General features: G+C 36.4%; 1 protein-coding gene across 1 annotated transcript in view; it reads left to right on the forward strand.

Moving 5' to 3' along the window:
• Positions 1 to 23,289, forward strand: part of LOC134669624 (A disintegrin and metalloproteinase with thrombospondin motifs 7) — a 128,739-nt gene that overhangs the window by 59,107 nt on the left and 46,343 nt on the right. Inside the window, exon 4 of the mRNA XM_063527282.1 lies at positions 9,549 to 9,711. Coding sequence (XP_063383352.1) covers positions 9,549 to 9,711 — 163 coding nt within the window. The remainder of the gene's footprint in view (positions 1 to 9,548; positions 9,712 to 23,289) is intronic.

A 23,289-nucleotide genomic window follows, 5' to 3' on the forward strand; every position in this document is an offset into this window, starting at 1 on the left:
CGAGTTGATCGCTATTTAATTCAGTACTTTCTAGACGTGTCCCATGTCTCTTAATATACTGCTAAGGCAACTCAGGCGTGGGAATATATAAACTACTCGTACAACCTTATTTGCTTAAAGGCACGAATTGCACAGTGCGTTGGTTCCGTTCCAAGTAGAAATGACATAAAATTAAAAAAAAAGTGGCGCAGAAATTATAGAGTATGGGGCCCAATACATTCCACAACTCTTCTCCTTCCGAACAAACTCTAGATATATGACGGTTGTAAAACTAATAGCAAGTAATGCCTGCACATTCAATTATTATTTTATTACCTTCTTCAATAAACTGATCGCAGTTCTACGGCGCTATTCGGGAAATGAATTAGAGATTAACTAGGTACGATATAGTAAAGATATGTGACGTCCCACGGGTAAAGGTACCTTATGGCGGTTGGCGCTTACACTAATTATTAACGCTGCTTCAATATTATTGCGGCGCTATGCGACGTAAGCGCCAGCCGCTATTCGGTACCTCTTTTCGTGGAACGTCACATATCTTCACTATTTCATATCTAGTGAATCTCTAATTAAATTCCCGAATCGCGGCGCCAGTCACCATAAAGTACCTTTTGCAGTGGAACGTCAGATATCTTTACTATTTCATATCTAGTGAGTCTCTAATTCATTTCCCGAATCGAGCCGCTACTCTTCGTATGTAGGTAGGTACATAGAGCAGGCGTGCACTGAAATTCTGTTTGTTTTCATTTGTTTATCCACGAAAATCTCCTTATTGCAAAACACTTAACGAACCAATAACTGACGTGCGGCTGACGGGTTATTTTACAATAAATAATAATATACGTCTATAAGATACACCATTTGATACAATTTATTGTAACTTGCTTTTAAACGAAGAATATTTTTTTGGTATTTTTCGTTACGAAAGAGCTCTTTTATTTCGGTTAAATTACCGCTGAATTTATATTAAATTCGTCGATATCCACTTTCCAGTCGTTCAAGAAGCTCAAATATGTTATTGAAGTTACATAAAATTACATATAAATTGTATTTTTTCATAATTTGTAACAAATTTATGTTTATGTTACTGCCGAGTATTTAGGTTGTCAGTTCAACTTCAATGAATGAACCTTTAATCGGTGTAGAAGTTAAATTGAAATCATTGCAAAATCACAAAAGGGACGTTCCAACAAAAGTAAGACTACTTCAAGAGGGTTTACTTCGATGGTGGACCATTTGATGATTTCAACTAATCTATTCGATAAAAGTCGTAGGAGTAAAATATACATATGTAGTCAATTATATGAGCGCTGGTGGCCTAGCGGTAAGAGCGTGCGACTTGCAATCCGGAGGTCGCGGTTGCATCGTACCAATGAGTTTTTCGGAACTTATGTACGAAATATCATTTGATATTTACCAGTCGCTTTTCGGTGAAGGAAAACATCGTGAGGAAACCTGCATACATCTGCGAAGAAATTCAAAGGTGTATGTGAAGTCCCCAATCCGCATTGGGCTAGCGTGGGGACTATAGCCCAAGCCCTCTCACGCTCGAGAGGAGGCCTGTGCCCAACAGTGGGACGTGTATAGGCTGAGATGATGATGAGTCAATTATAAACCGCTTTTTACTGCTGTTGCTATGATTAGCTATACCTATTTATACGTACGCATACGCAGCCGCGCACTACTTGGCGATACATAAATTAATCTAATTTTATGGATATGAAATACCTACATAAGTACCTAATTTAAGATCATAGAAAGCATGACTTGACTTCTGATTATACTAATTTACACTGTCATAATGTTTGCATATTTAAAATAAAACAGTTAGCAGGACCATTAATTGCATGTTCTCTTGGCACCCATATTCCCCATCCCACCCTACCATACCATACCCATATTAGAAAAGAAAAAAGCATGTAAAAGGATATTTTTAATAGATTGACTTGAAAAGCTACGTTTAGAATTATTATGGCTCTAGCACTCTACGTTATAGACGTTGTGTGTCAATCGACGAATATAAAATAGGTATAAATACATATTAAACTAACAGAATAGACATCATAACCAAGCAAAGCCACTTATTCTAAATCCCCTCTAATAAAATTGAGCTTACTGAGCTATGAGAATTACCGATTGAAATCAGAATTCTAAGGCAACTGCGAAAGCACCAGGCCGCGTAGCCAAGATGCCAATCGCTAACGCTCCGTAGCGATCGAAACGCAACTGTCACTGTCACACCAATGGGGAAGAGTGATAGAGATACATAATGCTTTTCGTTGTCGAAGCGATAGCGATTGTAACCTTGGCTAGGCGGCCAGTTAAGAATAAAAATGCAGTTTAAACTTAGCGGATTTCGAAACTCAGCTAAACCCTGTCGCTGAACTCTTGTTCGAACTGTATTTATTACAAGACTTACAAGTGCAAGGACCTCGTAAAAGGTTCAATAAAAGAACAAAAGGCTGCATAACACCAAAATTACAGCGCCCTCGAGCCACTGAAATTTGTCTGCGAATTTTAACCTTTTTGCTTAGACTTTAAGGTTACATGGAAAGGTGTAGGTACTTACAAGTTTGTGCAGCTTCGGGTTAAAATACTTCTGTACGACTTATTGTTATAAGATTTTAAGTGTCAAAGTAGTTAAAAAAATCTAAAAATAGCAGGCCTGAGGGTGTGAGAGTATTACGAGGCAAACCTGCAATTCACAATTATGGTAATATGAGACGTTAAACTTGATGGCATCCCATAACCAATACAAAAATCTGAAAAACGTACCTACAAACAGTTTAAAGTTCTTAATTTCAATGTTAAACTACGAAGATCGGTAACATTTAGTCTTAAATACGAAATAAAATTAATATTACAAAGCCACCAATGGGCATTTCAACCACATCCTTCCTTTACCCTGCTTGCGGGTTGCGCCACAGACACATATTAACCATTTTAACCTAAAGTTTATTAAACATACCGATTGAATTTTTTACTAATACACATTTGCAAGTGTCTCACTTCTACAAGGGTTTCTCTAAAATAAGATAACAAATATAATATTGTATACTGGGTCAAGCAAATCTTGTCAGTAGCAAACGGCGGCAAATTTGAAAAATCGCGGGTTAGTAACACTGTGTTCGAATAATTCGAAAATCACGTGTCATCTGTGTTTTATCTGTGGAATGTGGATCGTGAATGACAGCCATCATCTTGTTTGTTTACAAATGGTTTACAATATTTACATTCTGAATCGATTCTATTTCAAGAGATATTTCTGCTGTGTCACCATTAAATACCAATATATTAAACAAGACTGTGCTTAATTAAAGCTAAGGTGCCTACAATGCCTACAGTGCCAACTGAGAAATCTAATAAAATATGAAAATCCAGTATGACATCTACCTGCTGAAGCAATGATTTTATTCATACATTCTTGTTTAACGGCATAGTCCACTTACAATTTTATTTTGAGATCTTCAAATTAGTTAATCATTTTTATCAACATCACACACCGCTTTTAAATTGTCCATCCATACGTATTAATAACAATTTCAAACATTTTCAATAGAGAATCCGCGAGTGACAATTTGAATTGACGTACGTGACAAGGCGCGCTCAGCGGAAAAAAAAGTTTTGGTTCGATGTACATTGTACATTGCTGCTTTTCTTAGCGCAATACTACTCTTTGAGTGTTGCCCTACTTTAGTTTGCTTTACATTGCTACTGACAAGATTTGCTTGACGCACTTATATACTGGCATGCAGTAGCCAAGATTTATCTGTAAGTACCCCTATAGTGTAAATTTCATTCAACAGCGTGAACTGACGTACGCGTTTGCGTTAAGTGTCATTTTGTATAGGATTTTGAGTTTCAAAACGTCCCACTTGGCCCCCGCTTTTCAAAATCCAATACAAAAATAGATATAACGCAAACGCTCGTCACACTATCAAATGAAATTTACACTAAGGGTTCTGAGGCGACAATCATCCGATGCCTTTAAGTAAAGAACTCATCCAAATAAAAAATATGTCTTGCTTTAGTATCTTTAATGCTAGATTCCTTGCTATGCGCTAACTACGAAGCCGTTAAAATATCTTACATAAAACCTATGATGATTTTCCGATACTGCTTTAGGTAACGTATACAGCTAAGTGCCTATTACATGATTTATTCGTGTTGACATTTATGTTAATGGTAAGCGATTAAATTAATTGTAGCTATGTTAGTGTAAAAGGTCTCGCCTCGATGTCGCCTAAACTTATAAGGATATTACTGGTGATAAAATTAGCGCCCACCCTGTTCAGAGGCTACTTCTGTTACGACTATTTGAAAATGATTTTTCATATTGTTTTGATACGACCTTGATCATGAGGATCAATCCACGTAAGCGGCATAAGCGGTTCTTGGTGGTCATGAAATGCAATGAGAACACGTCTCCTCACCTCTCGCTCGCACTCATTGTTATTTTCATTAAATAGGAGGCGAACGAGCAGACGAATAGCCTGAAGGGAAGCGATTACCGCCGCCCATGGAAACCTGAAACAACAGAGGGGTTGCCGGCCTTTAAGATGGGAATCTTGAAATTTGAAGATGACATGATTGAAAGTCGTACTAAAACAAAGACAACCGTATCAAATTGACAATACAAAATCACGTTTCGGCAGTTATCAGTTATACCTATTGGACTTAAAAATGCTCCTAAATGAAAGAGCGGACTAGGGGCAAAAATATGTCACTTACGCCAGATAATTAACAGATAATTTGGTCTCCACTTAAGTGTTACCTGTGCCAATGCTTATTTGCATGTATTAAGAACTGAACTACCTACGTATTTTCATTCAAATGCTAGTCTATTACAGTAGCTTGTGCATGTACGAGTATGTAGGTACATAATTGCACCGTTTTTCTTGATTGAGGGGACGCCTTTTCTCATAGGGCGCAACATATAGGTATCATTCTCCTAAATAGGCGTAGCCTAATAAGAACCTAATTCGACCAGAACCAAAAAAAAGTGACCCCAAAAATTAATACTACATTTTTAATGGAGATCTGGTCTTCACTAGTATTGTACAAAACCGCATTTGATTTTTGTTTTTACATCATATATTTTGAAAACTCGAAAGAAATAGAATACCAATATAAACATATTTAGTGAAATCAACGTAAAAACGTATTAACATTCAAATAGACCTCTGTATCAGCTCATTAGAGCGCATAGTAGGTATTGATACATAGTAGTGAAGTTTAGGTTAAGCATGGCGCCCGTCCAGTGGGCAATGTGGGCACACGCATGAATGTGTACAGATGCACACATTTGTGTCAACACGAGTCCACGTATTCGGGGCGTCCGTGTTTACCTTCACTAATTGCCGTAATGAGCCTTATCTGTGTGCACAGCCGATGTGTTTGCCCATCGACAGCCCTGCGCCTGTGTTCCCTTCTATTGACTAGTTATAGTTAAGGAGAGAGACACACCACTATAAGATGACCCGATCTGAGATGCAAAGGTTGTCTGGAAGAGATAGATAGCTCATTTGCAAAAAGACCGAAGACGCCGTATTCTGTGTAATATTTATTTATCCGACGCTAAGGTAGACCTTTAGAGATGACAGTGCGAGTTTTGAAGCTTTATTCGGAAAACGCTCTTTTCTAATAGATAGAAGTTTTTACATGAATGTACATATTATTATACTTAATAAGATAATACCAATCTTGACCTAGTTCGTGTAGTCAGAAAGATCCCTCTATCCATCCCTGCTACTTTTGTGGCTTCTCTACAGGATGGGCCAACGCCGGCCACTCCAAGGGACGCAGCTATGCGGTAGAATGAGATAGCAATATCACTCTCCCTCTAACGCATAAATGTGTCCCTTGGAGTGGCCGGCGTTGGCCCATCGTGTAGAGGAGCCATTAGGAGGTAGCCAGTAGGCTGACTGCGTGGCTATTTGGCTAGGGGTCTAGATAAAGCTTAGTTTGACCTAAAGGACAATTATTCTAAACGTTGTCGCGTGAAGTGCCTGTTATTATCCCTCTCCAGCCCCCACTATAGATAATGCTTGAGGCGCAAACGTTTTTATAAGTACTTAATTTATTTATTTATTTAGATATTTAATCCAGGCAACAAGGCCCATATTACATGTGCGTCTGTGAGCGATAGGAACAACTAATCAGTCCAAGGCTCGTTTACCCACAGAAAAAAACAAACAAATATGTAAAAATAAAATTGTTGATCATCACTGCTTACTGATCACTGATAACCTATCAATATAACTTTTGACACGTTTGAGTATAGAGGTTTCTGCTAGCCATTAAGATAGTGATTTTTTTTATCAATGCTAATGGATAAAGTCGCTTCTATGGTCAGATAAGGTCAAATTGATATAGACTTTTAATGTCGGTGTGTTGATTTTTTTTAGTTAGTGAATAGGTAGGCAACTTGGTGTTTTTACATCTCTGAATATTTGATTATTTAACGGGTCGTATAAGAGTCTTATATGCTAGCTAGAGACCTTTACACCTCTAGGAAATTTTAGGTACTAAGTTTCGATTTTCTGTTTTCGCGGTAGGCCCTCCGTACAAACAGCAATCCTTTGCAAATACCCAGACTGCGAACCTTTTCCCGTATCGACATAAAGCTACAATATAAAATGGTCAGTGAAGCGTGTTGTACCAAAATACAATCTGCAACAAGTCCTCGCCATTTCTCGAAGGCTTTTGAAGTCGTTAGGTACATTCCGCGGTATCTAAGGCTGTTGCTCGATAAATCTTGACCCTGTGCGACATCTACTTTTTATGGTCGTCGCCATAGTGGTCAGATCCCTTGGCCGATATGCGCTAAAACGAACAATTTATTGCTATCGCCGCACATTACTCAACGTTCGACAATTTTTCCTCGTTAGTTTACAGAAACAAATCGATCGATATGAAGTTGTACGGGGTGGGTAATCCAATATTATTAACAAAATTATATAGAGTCACCTAATAATAATATAAACGGGTCGCTTGAGTTTTTTAAGTCGAAAAAATACTCAATTATGTTTCACTCCATAACGAGCTTCAACAAGAGCAACAGGCTTTGTCTGAGCGACGCAGTCACTGACTGAGTATTTTCTTCTTCAAAAACGCGAATGACCCGTTTATATTATTACTATGTGACTTTATATAATTCTGTCCGTCTGATATGTTGAACTGAATGTATTTCGATTAAATTAATAAAGCTATCGCTTAGTAGAAACAATATACAAATACTTTCCTACTTTTGTCTATTTACGATCTAATTGCATTATGATACCTATATGTAACCTAGGTTCTTTGTCAGCAAATCTAAAAGACGGGTCATAGTCTAAGTATTGTATGATTCATTCGTTTGCGCCTTTCCTGTGGATATTGCAAAGAACACGAGGGATACACTTTTTTCAGTACTTACTTGAGACTTAAATAACCTAGGTTATAAAATTTTATTGAATTGCTCACAGAAGTGACCCTTTTATACCGGGTGTAGCCTGTACTATGAGCAAAAAATTAAACTGTAGGCTGTACTCCTCATACTGACCAACATTTGTTCAGCGACTTTTAAAAATAACTTATGGTTTGATTTTTAATACACTTTAAAGTTTATTATAAGACGAAATGTATTCCGAATTTTGTTATCTTTAAGGCGTGACAAGCAACGTCAATCACAATGATATGGCGTGGCGATGGCGTCCATTGAAGCTAATATTTATTTTGTATGAAAAATAGCAAGTCTAAATACTTCATAATTTTTAAAAGTTGTTGAACAAAAGTGTCACCGTTTGAGGAGTACAATCTATGTTTTAATTATTTGCTCGTGTAACAGGCCACACCCGGTATAACGTTGGGTGACAAGCAAAAGTCACTAACTAACACCATTGAAATTATTAGACAATAAACCGTGTAATAAAGTGCATTGTTACTTTAATTTTTTGATAGTGACTTAGTGACTTTTGCTTGTCCCCCGACGATAACATGTTTGACCCAGATGCAGGTTCAAAACGTAATATATCCCGACAAAAAGTACTAGCCCAGAAACTCAGTTGTTTGTTTGATTAAGTCCCATGGCCTCACTATTGGAATAGACGGTTTGTAATTTGGCATAAATATAGCTTATGCCCCGTGAAGGCCGTAGAAACTGGGTGATAGCCGACAGAAGTGACCCACGACATTGTCAGAAAAATGGTTTTGAATACGTATAAAGCAATCCTAAAATTTCTGAAGTTTTATGAGAACATTTTGCGAGGCATAAGTTAAACTTAGTACTTTAGAGGTTAACTCACTAAGCAACAAGTCGCCATTGAGTACAATTTTTAATGATTATAATAAAATATTAATAACATATAAAAGTTGAAAGCATTTTATCTAACCTTTTAATTTTATTGCGAACTGCATTCAAAGATTGCCGGTATTAAAGCTTAAAATACATATTTCCCTGAATGTTTCTGCGTTCGTTTTGTATCTTAATATTTAACAGTATTCAATGATAAGACCCGGGTTTAATCATAATAATCTTCAAGATTATTTTATTGTGAATTGGCGTTTTAAATTAAATGTTTAAATAAGCTTGAGAGGAGGCCGGTCGTAATCAATTATTACATGTCATACAGACCAAAGCTTCAATTTAATCGGTAGACCGTTGTCGAACCGCGGATTCTTTTATTTTATTTGTGGAGAAAATATCCTTTACTTCCACAACTCATTGTTAAAGGACGTATTGTGTGTCTAGCACTGCAGAAGTTACTCTCTACTGTAACAGAAGTGCGTGCCTCGTGCAAGCGTTTAAAACTCGCTGCTGGAACTAGGATTGAAAATTCTTGGTAAACTATTATAATGAAATGTGAATCATGTGGAGATAGGATCGTAGCGGGTATATAGGTATCATGCCGGGCATGCCTTACATTTCTGGAATGGAGAAATAGTTTTGTGGCACATTAATTCGCAACACTTCATAAATCGTTGAAAAAATTCATCATAATTATACGATTGGATCGTAGAGATCATTCAGAATCTGTTCAAATTCCCCGAATATTATTCTAAATCTTTTTGCTATCAGTTTGATTCATTATTTGAAATCGAAATGTATAATACTTACCTAAAGTCAAGTTACTCGCAGACGTGTCTGCTTGTTTTTCTGAAGTCAGATATACTTTGTGACGCGTATGGCAGCTACGTACCTTGATAACCTGCAGAAATCTGTTAAGTTATCAAACGTGATCATGCTTAATAGCTTCTTAGCTTTATCAGGAGGGTCAAAAAAAGCGTCACGTAGCCGACATTTTTCTGAAACGCCCTCAAGAGTCATTTGTAGCTACTAAATTGTAGTGTGGTCAGGTGTGGCTGACTCCGCGATTTTGTCGCTTTGCAATAGGTAGCTATACAAGTACTCGTACATCCGTCCCACGCCAATTTTGGTGGCTAGCCATAAGCCGCGCGTGGCGCTGCCGTCATATCTGTACTAATCGTAACAGACGCGTTTTGTTAAAGAGTGAATCTTCTGTAGGTACCTAGTACTATTATTTATTCTATGGTGTGATTGTCAACAGGCCGTCGGTGAGCTTCATTGCGCCGGCGCTGGTTGTGGAGCGGCATGGCGACGGCGAGCGGACGCGGCACAGGCCGCACGGGGGCGCCACTGGGTGCCACTACACGGGCTCCGTTAGGGGCCAGCCCGAATCTAGGGTCGCGCTTTCGGCCTGTGATGGACTGGTAAGTTACTTATTACTTGTTACTTCAAGATTACCAACTGGTACTTTTGTAAAACTACAAGTTACAATTTCACAATACGTTGGACACGCACTTGACCAATGCACAATCGCACAGAATAAATAATAGTACTACCGTACAGAAAGGAAACTTCCTACAAAACCGAAGTTTGACAGCGGTTCAGGGTCGAATCATGCTATCCCTTTCTAATATATGGCACTATCCCTTTCGGCTATTTAGGGTTGTCAAAAATCAAGTGATTATCTTATCTGTGGTCGTGCACGCAAAAGGAAGTCATGTGGTGCCAACCCTAATAATTGCTCGGAGCAATGCTGAGCCGAGCGGAGCCGAGTTTGACCGAAGTCAGGAGTTTCGCACCCCTGACAATGGCAAGAGGTGTTAGCTCAGTATTGCCGCTTTACACTTTGTAGTATTGTAACTTAAAACTTAAAAAAATACGCCCAGTCTATGGAGCGGCAATGTGTCGGTGACGCGAAAAATTTACGGATGTCTGTGATAACTTGCCGAGACAGCCCGGTAGACTTTAGCTGGGCGTCAAGTTATTTACGAGTTGATTGGTACATATGTATTTACTACAGCGCCTATTATGTAGCACTGTCTTATAAAAACTGTTTTACTTATGGTAGTTATCACTTTTAGATATTTTTGTCTTTATTTATTCGATCGGTCGATTTTGTATTAATTTGTGTCTGTGTGTGGCACCTTGGTAGTCGGAAGTAAATCAGTGGACTATAAAATACTTCGTAAATCTTTTTCCGCGTGTGGTCTTTTCTCATACGTCTGCGGCACCAGACTGCCCTTCTTTTTAAGACTGCCTGTAACCACACGGCGACCACTAAGTGTTGGTCAGAGCGCTGCCTGATCGTGTGGTTCACAGTTCGGACAAACTGTTAAATTTCATGCCCAGCCCACACAGAAGCTTTGATGTTTTGTGGTCACCACCGTCTGACCAACAGTTTAATGATTATTGAGAAAAGAACTTATAAATATTTAGGACCTATCCTTAGTGATAACTGATAACATTAATAATAAAAACCGGCCAAGTGTAGGTTGGGCTCGCTCTTGCTCTGAGTCGGATTCTGTAGTTACCCATCCGTCGCAATAGGCATCCTTGAACGATTCGTTGGTATTATGTACATGAAAGCAAAAGGGAGAACAGCACTTTTACGTCTTTTTACTACGCGGCACTTCCAAAGATAAGCAAAAACAGCCAATTAACCTAAAACATCTAAAGCAAATAAACCATCAAACCGCAACCTAAAGCATTATGCATGTTTAGTCTACGAAGCTTCATTTTTATTGTCAGTTATTTATAAACGAAGAGTTCAAATAAATCACGACGCGGCCTTGCGGGGCTTAACATACCTAACTAACTACATATAAAAATCTGAAGATGAAACATTAGGTCCATCTTTCTTTATTTATCTGTTGATTTTGGCAGAAATTTGGTCTGCGGCTAGGAAGAATACTGTAGGGTTAAATGGGTATTATTACCCTTATTGTGTACACTTGTAATAAAATCTTAGTGACGCAACAAAGTTTACAGTTGGTCCCGGTTCTCCCCTACTGATAGGGGAGAACCGGGGTAGTTATGAAGCTGGCAGCATTTCGTGGCTCCCTGTGTTTAGGCATGCAAAAATGATTCCTTTACAACTAAGGTCACTGTAAAATTTGTTGCGTCACTAAGCTTTTATAACAAGTGTACACAATAAGGGTAATGATACCCATTTAATCAAATACTTATATTTAGAAGTCGTTCCATCGCTAGTTAACACCTTCGCTGCGACAATTAGTGTAACTCGTAATGAACCATACTTTGCATGATCATTCGATTCTACCCCTACCGCAGTGAACAAGTTAATTAATATACCTTTAGCTCTTCGATATACCTACTACAATAAATGAAGATTCATCTAATAGGTACGGGTACATACGCGAAATTACATACACCTACACGTTTACATTTGATCTTAATGGCACCAATTAATCTGATCTTTTCTATAAGGATGCAAAACCGATTGCGCGAACCGACCCGATTTTACTGTTGAACAGTTTTACACCATGTACGTTCTTGTAGCTGTTATTAAGTCAAAGACTCCGTTAACAAAACCTCAGTATAATGAGCATGCTAAACATTATGCCGTAATATATGGATAACAAACTGTAGACCTAATGAGACCCTGTCAGTAGCGACAAAGCCAACACTCACTCAACAAGCTACTGTAACATTTACTAAGTGCTTTTAGTTGCACAAACAACTTGCAATACCGATACCGGCGTCGCCTGGCACAAGCCGCACAAGAAACGCAAATATCAAAGACGTGACAACGTTCACAGAATTTATGAATGACGCTCTATCGGCACAAAAAAAGCTTTCGACGGCCAATGCGGCACTCTTACTTTCGATCCCGTCTTTTCGGCTCGGGCTGGCCACATGCTGTTAAAAGTGAAATTTTTGTTTGGCATTGTTAGTGTTTGCTTAATTAATTCAGATACAGCTGCAAACTACGACTCGTCGTTTTAGGGTTCAACATTATTTTTTTTAAGAAATATTATAAAGAAAGGAAGTATTACTGTTGAGTGTTGATCTCATAATCGATCGGTCAGGATCTGCTCTCTTGAAGAAGTCGATGGAGCTCTTCAAATATTATAGGTTATTCGATCTGTTTCCGATACGATACTGATCGGTAAGTGTCAAAAGTGACATTTCTTAAACCAATAACGTCACTTTTGACCGACAGATCAGTATCATATCGGAAACAGATTGAATAACTAAAACTCGAAGTCTGTAGGTCTGTCTAACTATAATAATTTATATCTACTGAACCCTCTACCACCTCCTCTACCTCTACTATGATAATTTTAAATAAATAATACTTATCATTCGGCTCAATAAAATGGTTTTTTGTCTCCTCTTGTGCCCACATTCGTAATTTAATATTGCGGCCTTGCTTTTGATCGATGAGTGAGATACTGTTGCGAATTTCAAAATTAATTAATTATTTATGTATTGATATGGAAGTAATCAAAAGTGGGCGTTGATTGCGTATTTCTAGTTCCTTAGAAGGAATGCAATCAATTTTTTTATATCCGCAATGTTGCTCAAAAATTACGACTTTTTAAAGAATCGTAATGCCTTGTTAAAGTATCTCTTTTACAGTCGTTGAGCTGAAGAATTTGAGTAAATTAATTAAATCTAAATTTGATTATTTTCCGACATGTTGTTTACCTAGGATTTTTTTTTATAAACTCTTGAGGATTTTTTAAAAGCAGATGTTTATTTTTAGTTAATATTTGATCAACTATTAGCAGAGATGAGCTTATGGTTGAAAGTTATAACGTGTTAGATTATTTATTAAGCTATTATGCCAGACAAAAATAGAACATCGTATAGGTCAAGCAAAATTGTATATCATGTCTATCTTTCTCTTTTCTGCCGTGAATCTGGTATTAACTATTAACGCTTTTCTAGTTTTGCAGTCAAACCGACCAGCCTATACAAATAGAAACCTGTATAAATAGAAACAAATATCTGTGTTTATCACACAAATAAATACCGGGATTCGATCCCAGGACCATCGGCTTCACAGGCAGGGTCACTACCCACTAGACCTGACCGGTCGTCAAAAAAGCCCATTCTAATAGCGTACTATAACTCATTCATAGAAAAACTAAGATAAATGACTGATATGCGTTGGCGTTTCCTTTATTAATTACCTATACGCCTCCTGTCCAATCTTATTAATTGAAACGTTAGTTGGTACCATTAGCATTTTACATCCCTTGAGATCAAAGGGCGTAAGTCGAAATTGCGTTATCTGCGTCTCTACAAATTGCATAAGTAGTCGAGCCATAGAGAGGCAAATAACACTAGTTTAGATTTTCGATTTTCGCAGTAGGCCTTCAGAAGTTCAAATACAATTATAAATTATAAAACGTATAATGTGTTCGCTGGCAACAATAATCATTTATTTTAATAAGACAGAACATCTATGTTCGGCTCTGCCACTACAATTATGGCGGCAAAAAACGGATGTTATTATAATTTTATTATACCGTGGTGTATTTAATACAGGCTAGTAACAATCCTGATCACTGATCATTGTAACTATGCCGACTAACAAGCCAATTACCTACTGCGCAAGTGTCATTGTGTGCCCATACCCGGTGATCATTCAAAAATAATGAATCGGTGTAATATAATTATTCTATTATATTGATATATTGTTTGATATTTTTTGTGAGTTATGTTTTGAAGGAAAAAAATGCCCAGGATTGATAACCTCGTAATTTAAGTCTAGGTGTGAAATATGGTGACCGACCATAATTTCTGTTTAGGCAGGTTTCGGCATTAAAATCATGTTTCCAAACTTCGATTCAAACAGAACCGAACCTTCGATTCGGCAAAAAATCCAGTTTCGGTTGGACAACCGCACGGACAGACACACATTTCCTTTAGAATGTAAAATAAAAAATGTGTTTTCGGTAAGTAGGTACATTCTGATAAAGGGATAAAAAAACTCTCGACAAAATGTATTTGTGATAAGAATAAAGAATTCTTGTAAATACGATGTTTCTAATTAATGATGGCCGGTCATAGTTCATGGCAGATTATGAGTTGCGAGGCAACAACGGCACTCCGTACAAAAAAGGCTTAACTAGCGTTATAATGCCTTTATCATACCCTGTTTGTGAATGTAAAATGTAGTGCTAATCTTGAATGAATGAACCGACAGACAGGTGAATGAAATTAATAATGCAAAGCTGCCACTTAATAGCTTGTTTCTATTGCGAATCATTAATTTTTAGGTGTTCAAAGCGCGCGTGTAATCATTTTTATGAATAGGAACATTTGTTAGGGTTCCGTATTGTTTAAACATGTTTCACTGTTATAAAGGACATTTAAGGATGACTCGCGTTAGACCGGGCCGTGGCCGGGCCGGAGCTTCCGGAGCTTACTTTTCTATGACATGACAGGCGATCACGTGATGCTTTCCATAGAAAACGATGCGCCGGAAGCTCCGGCCCGGACACTGCCCGGAGTGCCCGGTCTAACGTGAGTCATCCTTTATGCGGTGATATTCGTCTATTTGTGTTCGCTTTAGAACACTTCAGGATCGAACGTCAGGAAGTTTCTACTTGAAGTAAGTAGGCATGCAGATTGCATCGGTACCTACCATTATTATTTTGTAATTCATATCATTATCCTTATTATCCTAAAATACTTAGCTACAAATTATATACGTAATCATAATTACATGTAGTAAAATTACATCAGTTCAATAAGATACAATTGCCATAAGCTGTGCAAAAAATAACTAATTCTTAAAAAAAAACAGTAATATTAGAGATACATATATGTACATGTTTTGTGATCGTCACGACAAAAAATATTTTTTTTTAGATACCGTGTGAATTTCATTTTTAATTAATCACGCGGTAACATTAGACAATTCTACAAAGTATTTAGTATAAATAAAATAAATAAATATTATAGGACATGCTTACACAAATTGACTAAGTCCCACAGTAAGATCAAGAAGGCTTGTGTTGTGGGTACTCAGACAACGATATATATAATATATAAATATATAAGTAGAAAAAGCCATGACTCAGACACAAATATCTGTGTCATCACACAAATAAAAGCCCTTACTGGGATTCGAACCCAGGACCATCGGCTTCACAGGCAGGGGCACTACCCACTACCGGTCGTCAAATATAATTAATTAATTACATACTATAGAATTACCTGGCGGAACCATGCTAGTAAAAGGCTTATCTTTTTATTGTATTTTAAGTGGTTCGGTTCAGCCCTTTCATTTATTATTGAATCACTTCCTTAAATGCGTAGGTTTTTAAATGGCTTCACTCCTCTTGGCGCTCCTTTTTCTGGTTAAACAAAAGAGCTAACTTTACTAAAGAAACCGTGGTGCTTAAGCTCTTTGAAACAATGACAGCTATATAGAAACTTAACGTATAACGTATGCGTACACGCCGCATTAAGATGCAAATCTTAGTAGTTTGCGTTCAAAAGTTAATTGAATATTTAATAGGCGAGCATCGAAATAACTTCCTTTTGTGATCGTTAAAGACGTTCAAGGTAAAACCTCGAACGTATGTACTAGGGATTGCTATTGCAAAAATCGTCATTTGCATAATGTGCGTAGGTAAGGTTGGTATTCCGCCTATCCAATGTCTTGGTCCAATGTGCCTTGCGTCACACTCGCTCACTAAGCAAAATGTGAGAAGAAACTGGACATGGAATACCACCCTTAGTACTCATCTGATTAAATATTCTCAAGAAAAATATGTTATATTATTTTTCATAAGTATACGATTCGTATAAAACATTCAATAATATTCGGAATTGTATCGCGCGTGCAAGTGTCCACGAAATATTGTCATCAATGCTGTGGTATACATAACAACTCGTAATGCCGTTACATTTTTGACAATTATTTGCAAAAAAAAACCTTATTAAGACTATTAAGCAAAAAAAATAGCTTAAACGTACATATCTAAAAAATTAATCCATAAACTACAAAGCTACTTAAATAAAATATTAAGAATATTAAGTCTCAAATACTAGTATTATAATTCGTATTCGACTTGTGCATACTCGTTCACTACCCATATCTGGAATTTTATGAATACTAGGAATTAAGTTATAAAATAATTCGTAGGCGGGTTAGTCTGAAAGTAAAAGGCAATGCGTTTATGTGCAGTTGATTATTGTTATTACTTTGTATTGCCTTGATTATTTGTGTAGGTGTGACAGAGAAGGATATTCATATCATATCTCTTCCGCACTTTAATTTCTATCCAAATGCGAAACCTACAAATTGTTTATATTGTTGCAAAATATATTTTAAATAAGTTATTGAAATTGTTATGCAATATAGAAAAAGTTAAATCTACTACTCAAGTTATTGATGACGAACATTTTTGAAATGTTTTTCATAATACTACAAAAACCTCCTAACCTAGTGAATAGTGGCCCTGCCAAAGAATCTAGAGTTCCTGAGACTTCAGGGTACAAATCCCTTTTATTTGTATGTTTATCACGAATATTTGTTCCTGCAGGCGTATTATGGATGCCATTATCAGCATAATATAACTGTCGCTTTTTAACACCGCGGGATAGAAAGTGACGGACACCGTTTTATCACGCTGTCACATAATAGCGGAAGCAGTTATAAAGTTGACCCAAAAATTTTTTATTAAGCTATGAGCTTCATCACATATGTTCCTTGAGTAATTCTAAGCATTTCAAGCCTGGGAGCCAATAAGAAATGTGTGTCTACTCGGATTTGTAATGGATTCAAACTTTCAACCCCTTTTTAACCCTGTTAGGGGATGAATTTTACAAAACGCTGAAATTACTTTTCCTGTCTTTTAATAATATCCCCAAATACAAAGATTCAAGTCCCGCGTTCGAAAATTTTTTTGATATCCATACAAACTTTCAACTCCTTTTTCACCACCTTAGGGGATGAATTTTCAAAAACGCTGAAATTAGTTTTCTTGTATTTTAATAATATATCGTTTTACGAAGTTTCAAATTCCTAGCTTAAAATAAAACTTGAACCCCATACAAACTTTCATCCCCTTTTTAACCCCCTTAGGGGTTGAATTTCTCAAAATCGCTTCTTATCTCTTGTACACTTTATAAATGTAATCTAGTGTGCAAATTTCAACTTTCTATCTTTTGTAGTTTCGGCTCCGCGTAGCAAAAATCTCCAACCAAATTTTTCACCTTTTTACGTTTTTCTTGTAAAATTACTATGAAATTGAAAAAACAAATATCAGCAATGAATTCTACGTCTTTGGTTTATACGAAAATGATACCAAACTTGCCCTAGTACCCACCAGGATCAGAGTAGATTTTTTTTAAAGATGACGGATGGTGGCCGTCTTTGTACCCCACCCTCCCCCCCACTTCACGCTAGAAATGCTTAGAATTACTCAAATATCAGATGTGATGAAGCTCATAGCTTAATAAAATTTTTTTGGGTCATGTATGGCAGCGTTACATAACTGACTCCAGTATAACAAGATATCCATGCTGAGCTACGGATGTTTCCTATGTATCAAAGTATTTTTATATACCTATATCGTCGTCTAGTACGACCCACAATACAAGTAACACTGTCCCATAATATTTATTTATTGTAAAAACACTCGGCTCGATTCGGAAAATGAATTAGATCTCTACTAGACCTTAACAAGTTACGATATGGATAATATAAAGATATTTGTAAGATAGATATGTCAAATTTGACGTTTCCGCGATTCTGGAGGTCCTCTTGAACGATTTCGACAAGTTATGACTTAGATATCCAAGTCACATCTAGTCGATATCTAATGTAAATCTAGTTCATCACTATATCGTCTCTAGATCTTGTGATTATCTCGTTTCCCGAATACGCGTGACTCTCATTGAAAAACATGTCCATACATTTCGATAGTCTATATACGTAGTAACTATTTATTCATCTGTGTCTATATCCAAAGGCGTTTCTCAATGGATCCTTATCTCTTACTAGATATCCAGTACATTAGATTGTTCAGAGAAACACCGCCATTCATATCCACTTAGGCCAAGACAAACACTCGACTGACTGGACATCTCGAGTGGATACTTCACCATACGAATTAATATTATATTCCACGATACACGAAATTCAACTTAAATTGCATAATAATAAGAACTATATTGCCATCGCAAAGTGACGTGCATTTGTGTATAGCACGTTCACTTTCTACGTTACTACGTTGTGCTCCTTTATTCTTTCTATTAGTACCTAGTCTGCTAGGTAACTGAATTTGCCTAAGTATTTAAGCACACGCAACACAGTGAAGTATCCATTATAATATCATACACATTTTATAGTAAGCTTAACTTATTCTTGTCTTTCCTGTAGATATATAGCAAAGTTAAGGGAATCTAAAGGTACAGTACACTGCACCCTCACAGGCTGAGGCGGGATACGTTTGTTCAGTAGATACTTTAGACTCAAATTGTAATAAGAAAACTTGATTATATCCAACTATAGTATCCGATCATACGACTAATATGTGATAATAGTTTATAAGTACGATAGTGTTCTTAATTAGGGGTTAATGATTTTTAAAAGTCCGACCGAACAGCAAAGTAAGCAGACAAACTTAGTTTGATATAACAAAATAATTACCTGTTTGTTTACTGTATGTATGTATGTATCAAAGTCCTTAACTTTTATTATAATTGTGTCTTATATCCTACCTTATATGCATAGGTATTATTCCTCCTTCTAGTCCCAGAGTCTTCCACCCACCATCGACATTATTTGACTTAATCTGCAATCACTATAAAAAAATTGTTAACATTTAGACAATGATGCATAAAATCTGGTTGCAAAATTATAGCGTCATGAAGAGGAAAAATAAATAATAACCCGAAACGCTAGAATCATATTATTACGTATGATATGGAAACCTAAAACTTATAGAACTTTTCTTCGCAAATTATGACAAGATACGTCCTTCCCTAATTAAAGGTATTGTGTGGCGAATTCAGAAGCGTTGTTGCAGCGTCGACGCGGCCGATATTACTGTCAAAATCTTTAATAAATTGCGTTGGTATCGGTACCGGATTACTGTAGCGATAGCAAATTTATTAAAGAACGAACATTCTATTCGTCACTGATGTTATCAAGGTAATTGACTGTAACATCGCCCACATCAATGCCGTAGCAGGAACGTTGCAAAAGCAGCTGAGTTAAATTCCGTCTAAGCTAACTTTGCACCAACTTGAACACAACAAAGTGTGGTTGTCATAAACGACATATTTTCACAGAAATTTGACATTAATGATGATAATGCCACACTCTGTCATGTCAAACGCCATGCAGAGTTAGAGGCAGACCAAGCTAAGGTAGCAGTGATTTTGATAGCCCAATATGTGCAAGTGTTTTTATGAAATTATGATGTTTAAATGACACTCGCACAGTCTCGGCTATCAATATAGCTGCCAACTTAGCTTGCGGCCTTATTCGAACTTAAAAAAACGTCAAATATTACGGATAGATACGATATGGATTACATATGGATACAAATGTGATGTTTCTCCAGTCAAAAACAATAACGTCACTTTTGACACTGACATGTCTAATCCATATCGTATCTAGCCGTAATATTTCACGTATCTTAAAGTTCGAATAGGGCGATAGTCTAACTGTAGCTTGACCCGACTTTTCTGTCGCCATCCGAATGTAACCTCAACCATAGTTCGACGAACGAGCACGGCCTTCCGCGCCGCAAGGCCGGCGGCAGACCGACTAGCCAGCCATCGCACAATTATAAATATTATAATACATAAACAACACGGGATAAGATTATACTAATGTATGCAGCGTTTAAAGCCCACACCCAACCATTAGGTTTCGCAAATACGCACAGGGTAAATTATTTATTTATTTTATTACTCAAATAAGTGACACAGCATTAGGTACAGTAAAAACCAAGGCACTGTGAAACTATAAAATAAGAATACAAGAAAACCACAAAAGAACTACAAATTAAAACCAAAGACAAATTAAACATTAAATTTGGGCGCCGACATAACAGCGTGGCTCCGTTGCGTCGTCTGATTTGGTGTAGGATTCGGCAGGTGACAATTTAAATTTATGTGAGGTGATAATTTTTTATAATTTATGGTGAATATGATTTGAGAATTCGTAAATAAACGTGCAAATTCTTTGCGGTTATATTAATAAACTCAATTTTTATTCTGAAATTGAGTGGGAAAAAACATACCTAAATAAAATATTATGATTTAAGTAAATAAACTAATAATTAAAAATATGTAGGATTTTGGTGTCAAAGTAACCGGCATAAATTATTATAGGAACAGACAGTTCACGGCATATCTACAGTGAAACCTGGTTAATTGGAACCTGCATAAATGGAAAACCCCAATAATTGCAACCAAAAGTCCGGTCCCGGTCCCTTGAGACCAAAAGGCCTCTATAATTGAAATTTTGGAACCTCTATAATTGCAATTTAGATTTTAGTGCTTTTCGTAATTTTGCCTCTATAATTGACCACATCGCAACTTAAGACCTCTACAATAATTGACACTGTGCAAAAAAAATCCGCTATTTTTGCTCTTGTTTTTACCTCTATTATTGAAACGAGTCTTGCTTATTACCTCTATAATTGAAATAATGTAGTTGTAGACAGCAGAAACAATATTTTAATAGCAATGATCATTTTATTTATATCTCCATCCAGAATTTAATTTAGTTATTGGGTATCTATCACAGCCTGTAGTAGGTGAAATAGTTTTGATCAATAAAAAACAGAGTATGCTTTCTACATTCTAATAAAACTTTCTTCTACAATTCAAGGGAATTTTTTAAACCCAAATGATAAGAAAATAAAGTGGTAATTAATGTAGTGTAAAAGTGCAAGTATAGACAGAAGCAATATATAGACCAGAAACCCAGAACGTAAGCGTGTAAATCTACTTTAAATGGTTATTTGCACCTCCATAAAAGAAATTTGTCAGAACGCAACCTCTATTAATGAAAACCTCTATAATTGACACAACGATTTTTTGAACCTCGTTAATTGACACGACCTGCTTAAATGAAAAACCTGGTTAATTGACAAAAACTGGCCGGTCCCTTGAGATTGCAATTATCCAGGTTCCACTGTATATGTATTATATATTCATTAAGTTCGAAATCAACATTAATTCACGATGTGAAAAACAGCCTGTTTAAAATATGTTTCTTTTTAAACTCGTCAGTTTTATAGTTGGATAATTAAAATATTGATTCGTTTGAGAGATTAAACAAAAATAATAATAATAATAAGTAATAAGTGGTTGGATCAAGGGACAGATGCAGAAGGCGGTGATCTTGGACACGACACGGATAGTCCGCCGGTTCCTCTCTCTGCAGCCCTGACCACCGGTAGCTTGGGCCTTGCCCCGCTGCTGGCGGCACCCTAGGTTAGGTTTTTTATAATGTGTTTATATGTATTTTTTATTGTTTTGTAAGTGTTTTTATATTTTACTTTTATATTCATATTATAAAAACCTAGCCTAAGAAAAATGATGAATAAAGAAAAAAAAAAGTAATAAAAAGCCACCTTTAAAAAATTAAATAGCAATGGAAGCTGATTTAGTGTATCGCCTTAATCGAATTTAAAATGTCGTGAGTCATATAAACACTATAATATTTAGAAAAACTACAAAGCAACAAACAATTTACCTGCTAACAAATTATTATGTAGTTACCAATAATTATAAGTATAAAACTTATAAATTATGACATCATATATTGCTACTATAAAATTAAACAGTGTAGATATCTTAGATGAATAATGGAAAGTATTCTATTTATTATGAACAGGATTGTTAAGGTACGGTATCTCTATTTGCAATCGACAACTTTCTTGTACCTCACTCGTATATATCTATTCTAAGTTGCTCCATATCAATAACAAGAAGAAAATTTTATCATCCCACAATCATTCTGACTCCGATACGTCTTAAGGTAAAATATTTTAGTGAAGAAACGGCATATAAGTGCAACGAAAACTCTTGAAGATACTACATTTTGTCGCAAAAGTCAGTTTAGTTTCTAGCATAGATTACTTCTCCAGACTTCGTATTACGCAGGCTCACCATAACAGGATTTTACTTGTAAAAAATCACTGTACAACTGTGCCTAGGGGCATCTATGTATAACATACTCGTACTAAACCCACGTTTACTCCTTGAATTTAATTTAAAATAAAAACTTTTTACAAAAAAAAGAAAAACCGACTTCAAAAAGGATGAAATAAAATATTATCCTTTTTAAGTCTATGCGTTACCAACTGATATGTTTGAAGTCGGTGCCAAGCGAACTTTTGAAGCATACCATGATTTTGGTGCGATTCGATAAGGATGTACGTTGGATTGCCTTACACGACGACAATGAACGTACTTTCTGTAGGTACAGTCGACGTTAAAAATATGTTTACACTTTTCGTCTTATTACAAAGTAGTAAGGTGCAAAGTGTAAACATATCTTTGACGTCGACTGTAGCTAAGAATACACCTCAGAACACATGATCAAACCTTCTTGGCACAGTGCGTACCATGTTTGTCGGCAGGCAAGTGTGGGATTGGGACTGAAGTTATTTCCCGTCCCATATTCAGAGGACTACATTTCAAAATATAAAACAATTCAAGGAATTTACTTTCTTGTCAAATTACACCTAAAGCGGTTCGATTGTTTAGCCATGAAAAGGCGACAAAAGGCAGACAGAATTACTTACACATTTATAATAGTTATTAGTACAGTTCTAATGGGATTTATAGTCATAAAGCTGATTATTTTTGACGGGTATTGTTACTACTTGGCTTGGCACTGACTTCAAACATATCAGTTGGTAACGCATAGACTTAAAAAGGATAATATTTTATTTCATCCTTTTTGAAGTCGGTTTTCTTTTTTTTGTAAAAAGTTTTTATTTTTCCATTTTTAGTTTTAACTCATTGTTAAGAGCGCGACGCATGAA

This window comes from Cydia fagiglandana, chromosome 12 (genome assembly GCF_963556715.1).
Source record: "Cydia fagiglandana chromosome 12, ilCydFagi1.1, whole genome shotgun sequence".
Taxonomy (NCBI): domain Eukaryota; kingdom Metazoa; phylum Arthropoda; class Insecta; order Lepidoptera; family Tortricidae; genus Cydia; species Cydia fagiglandana.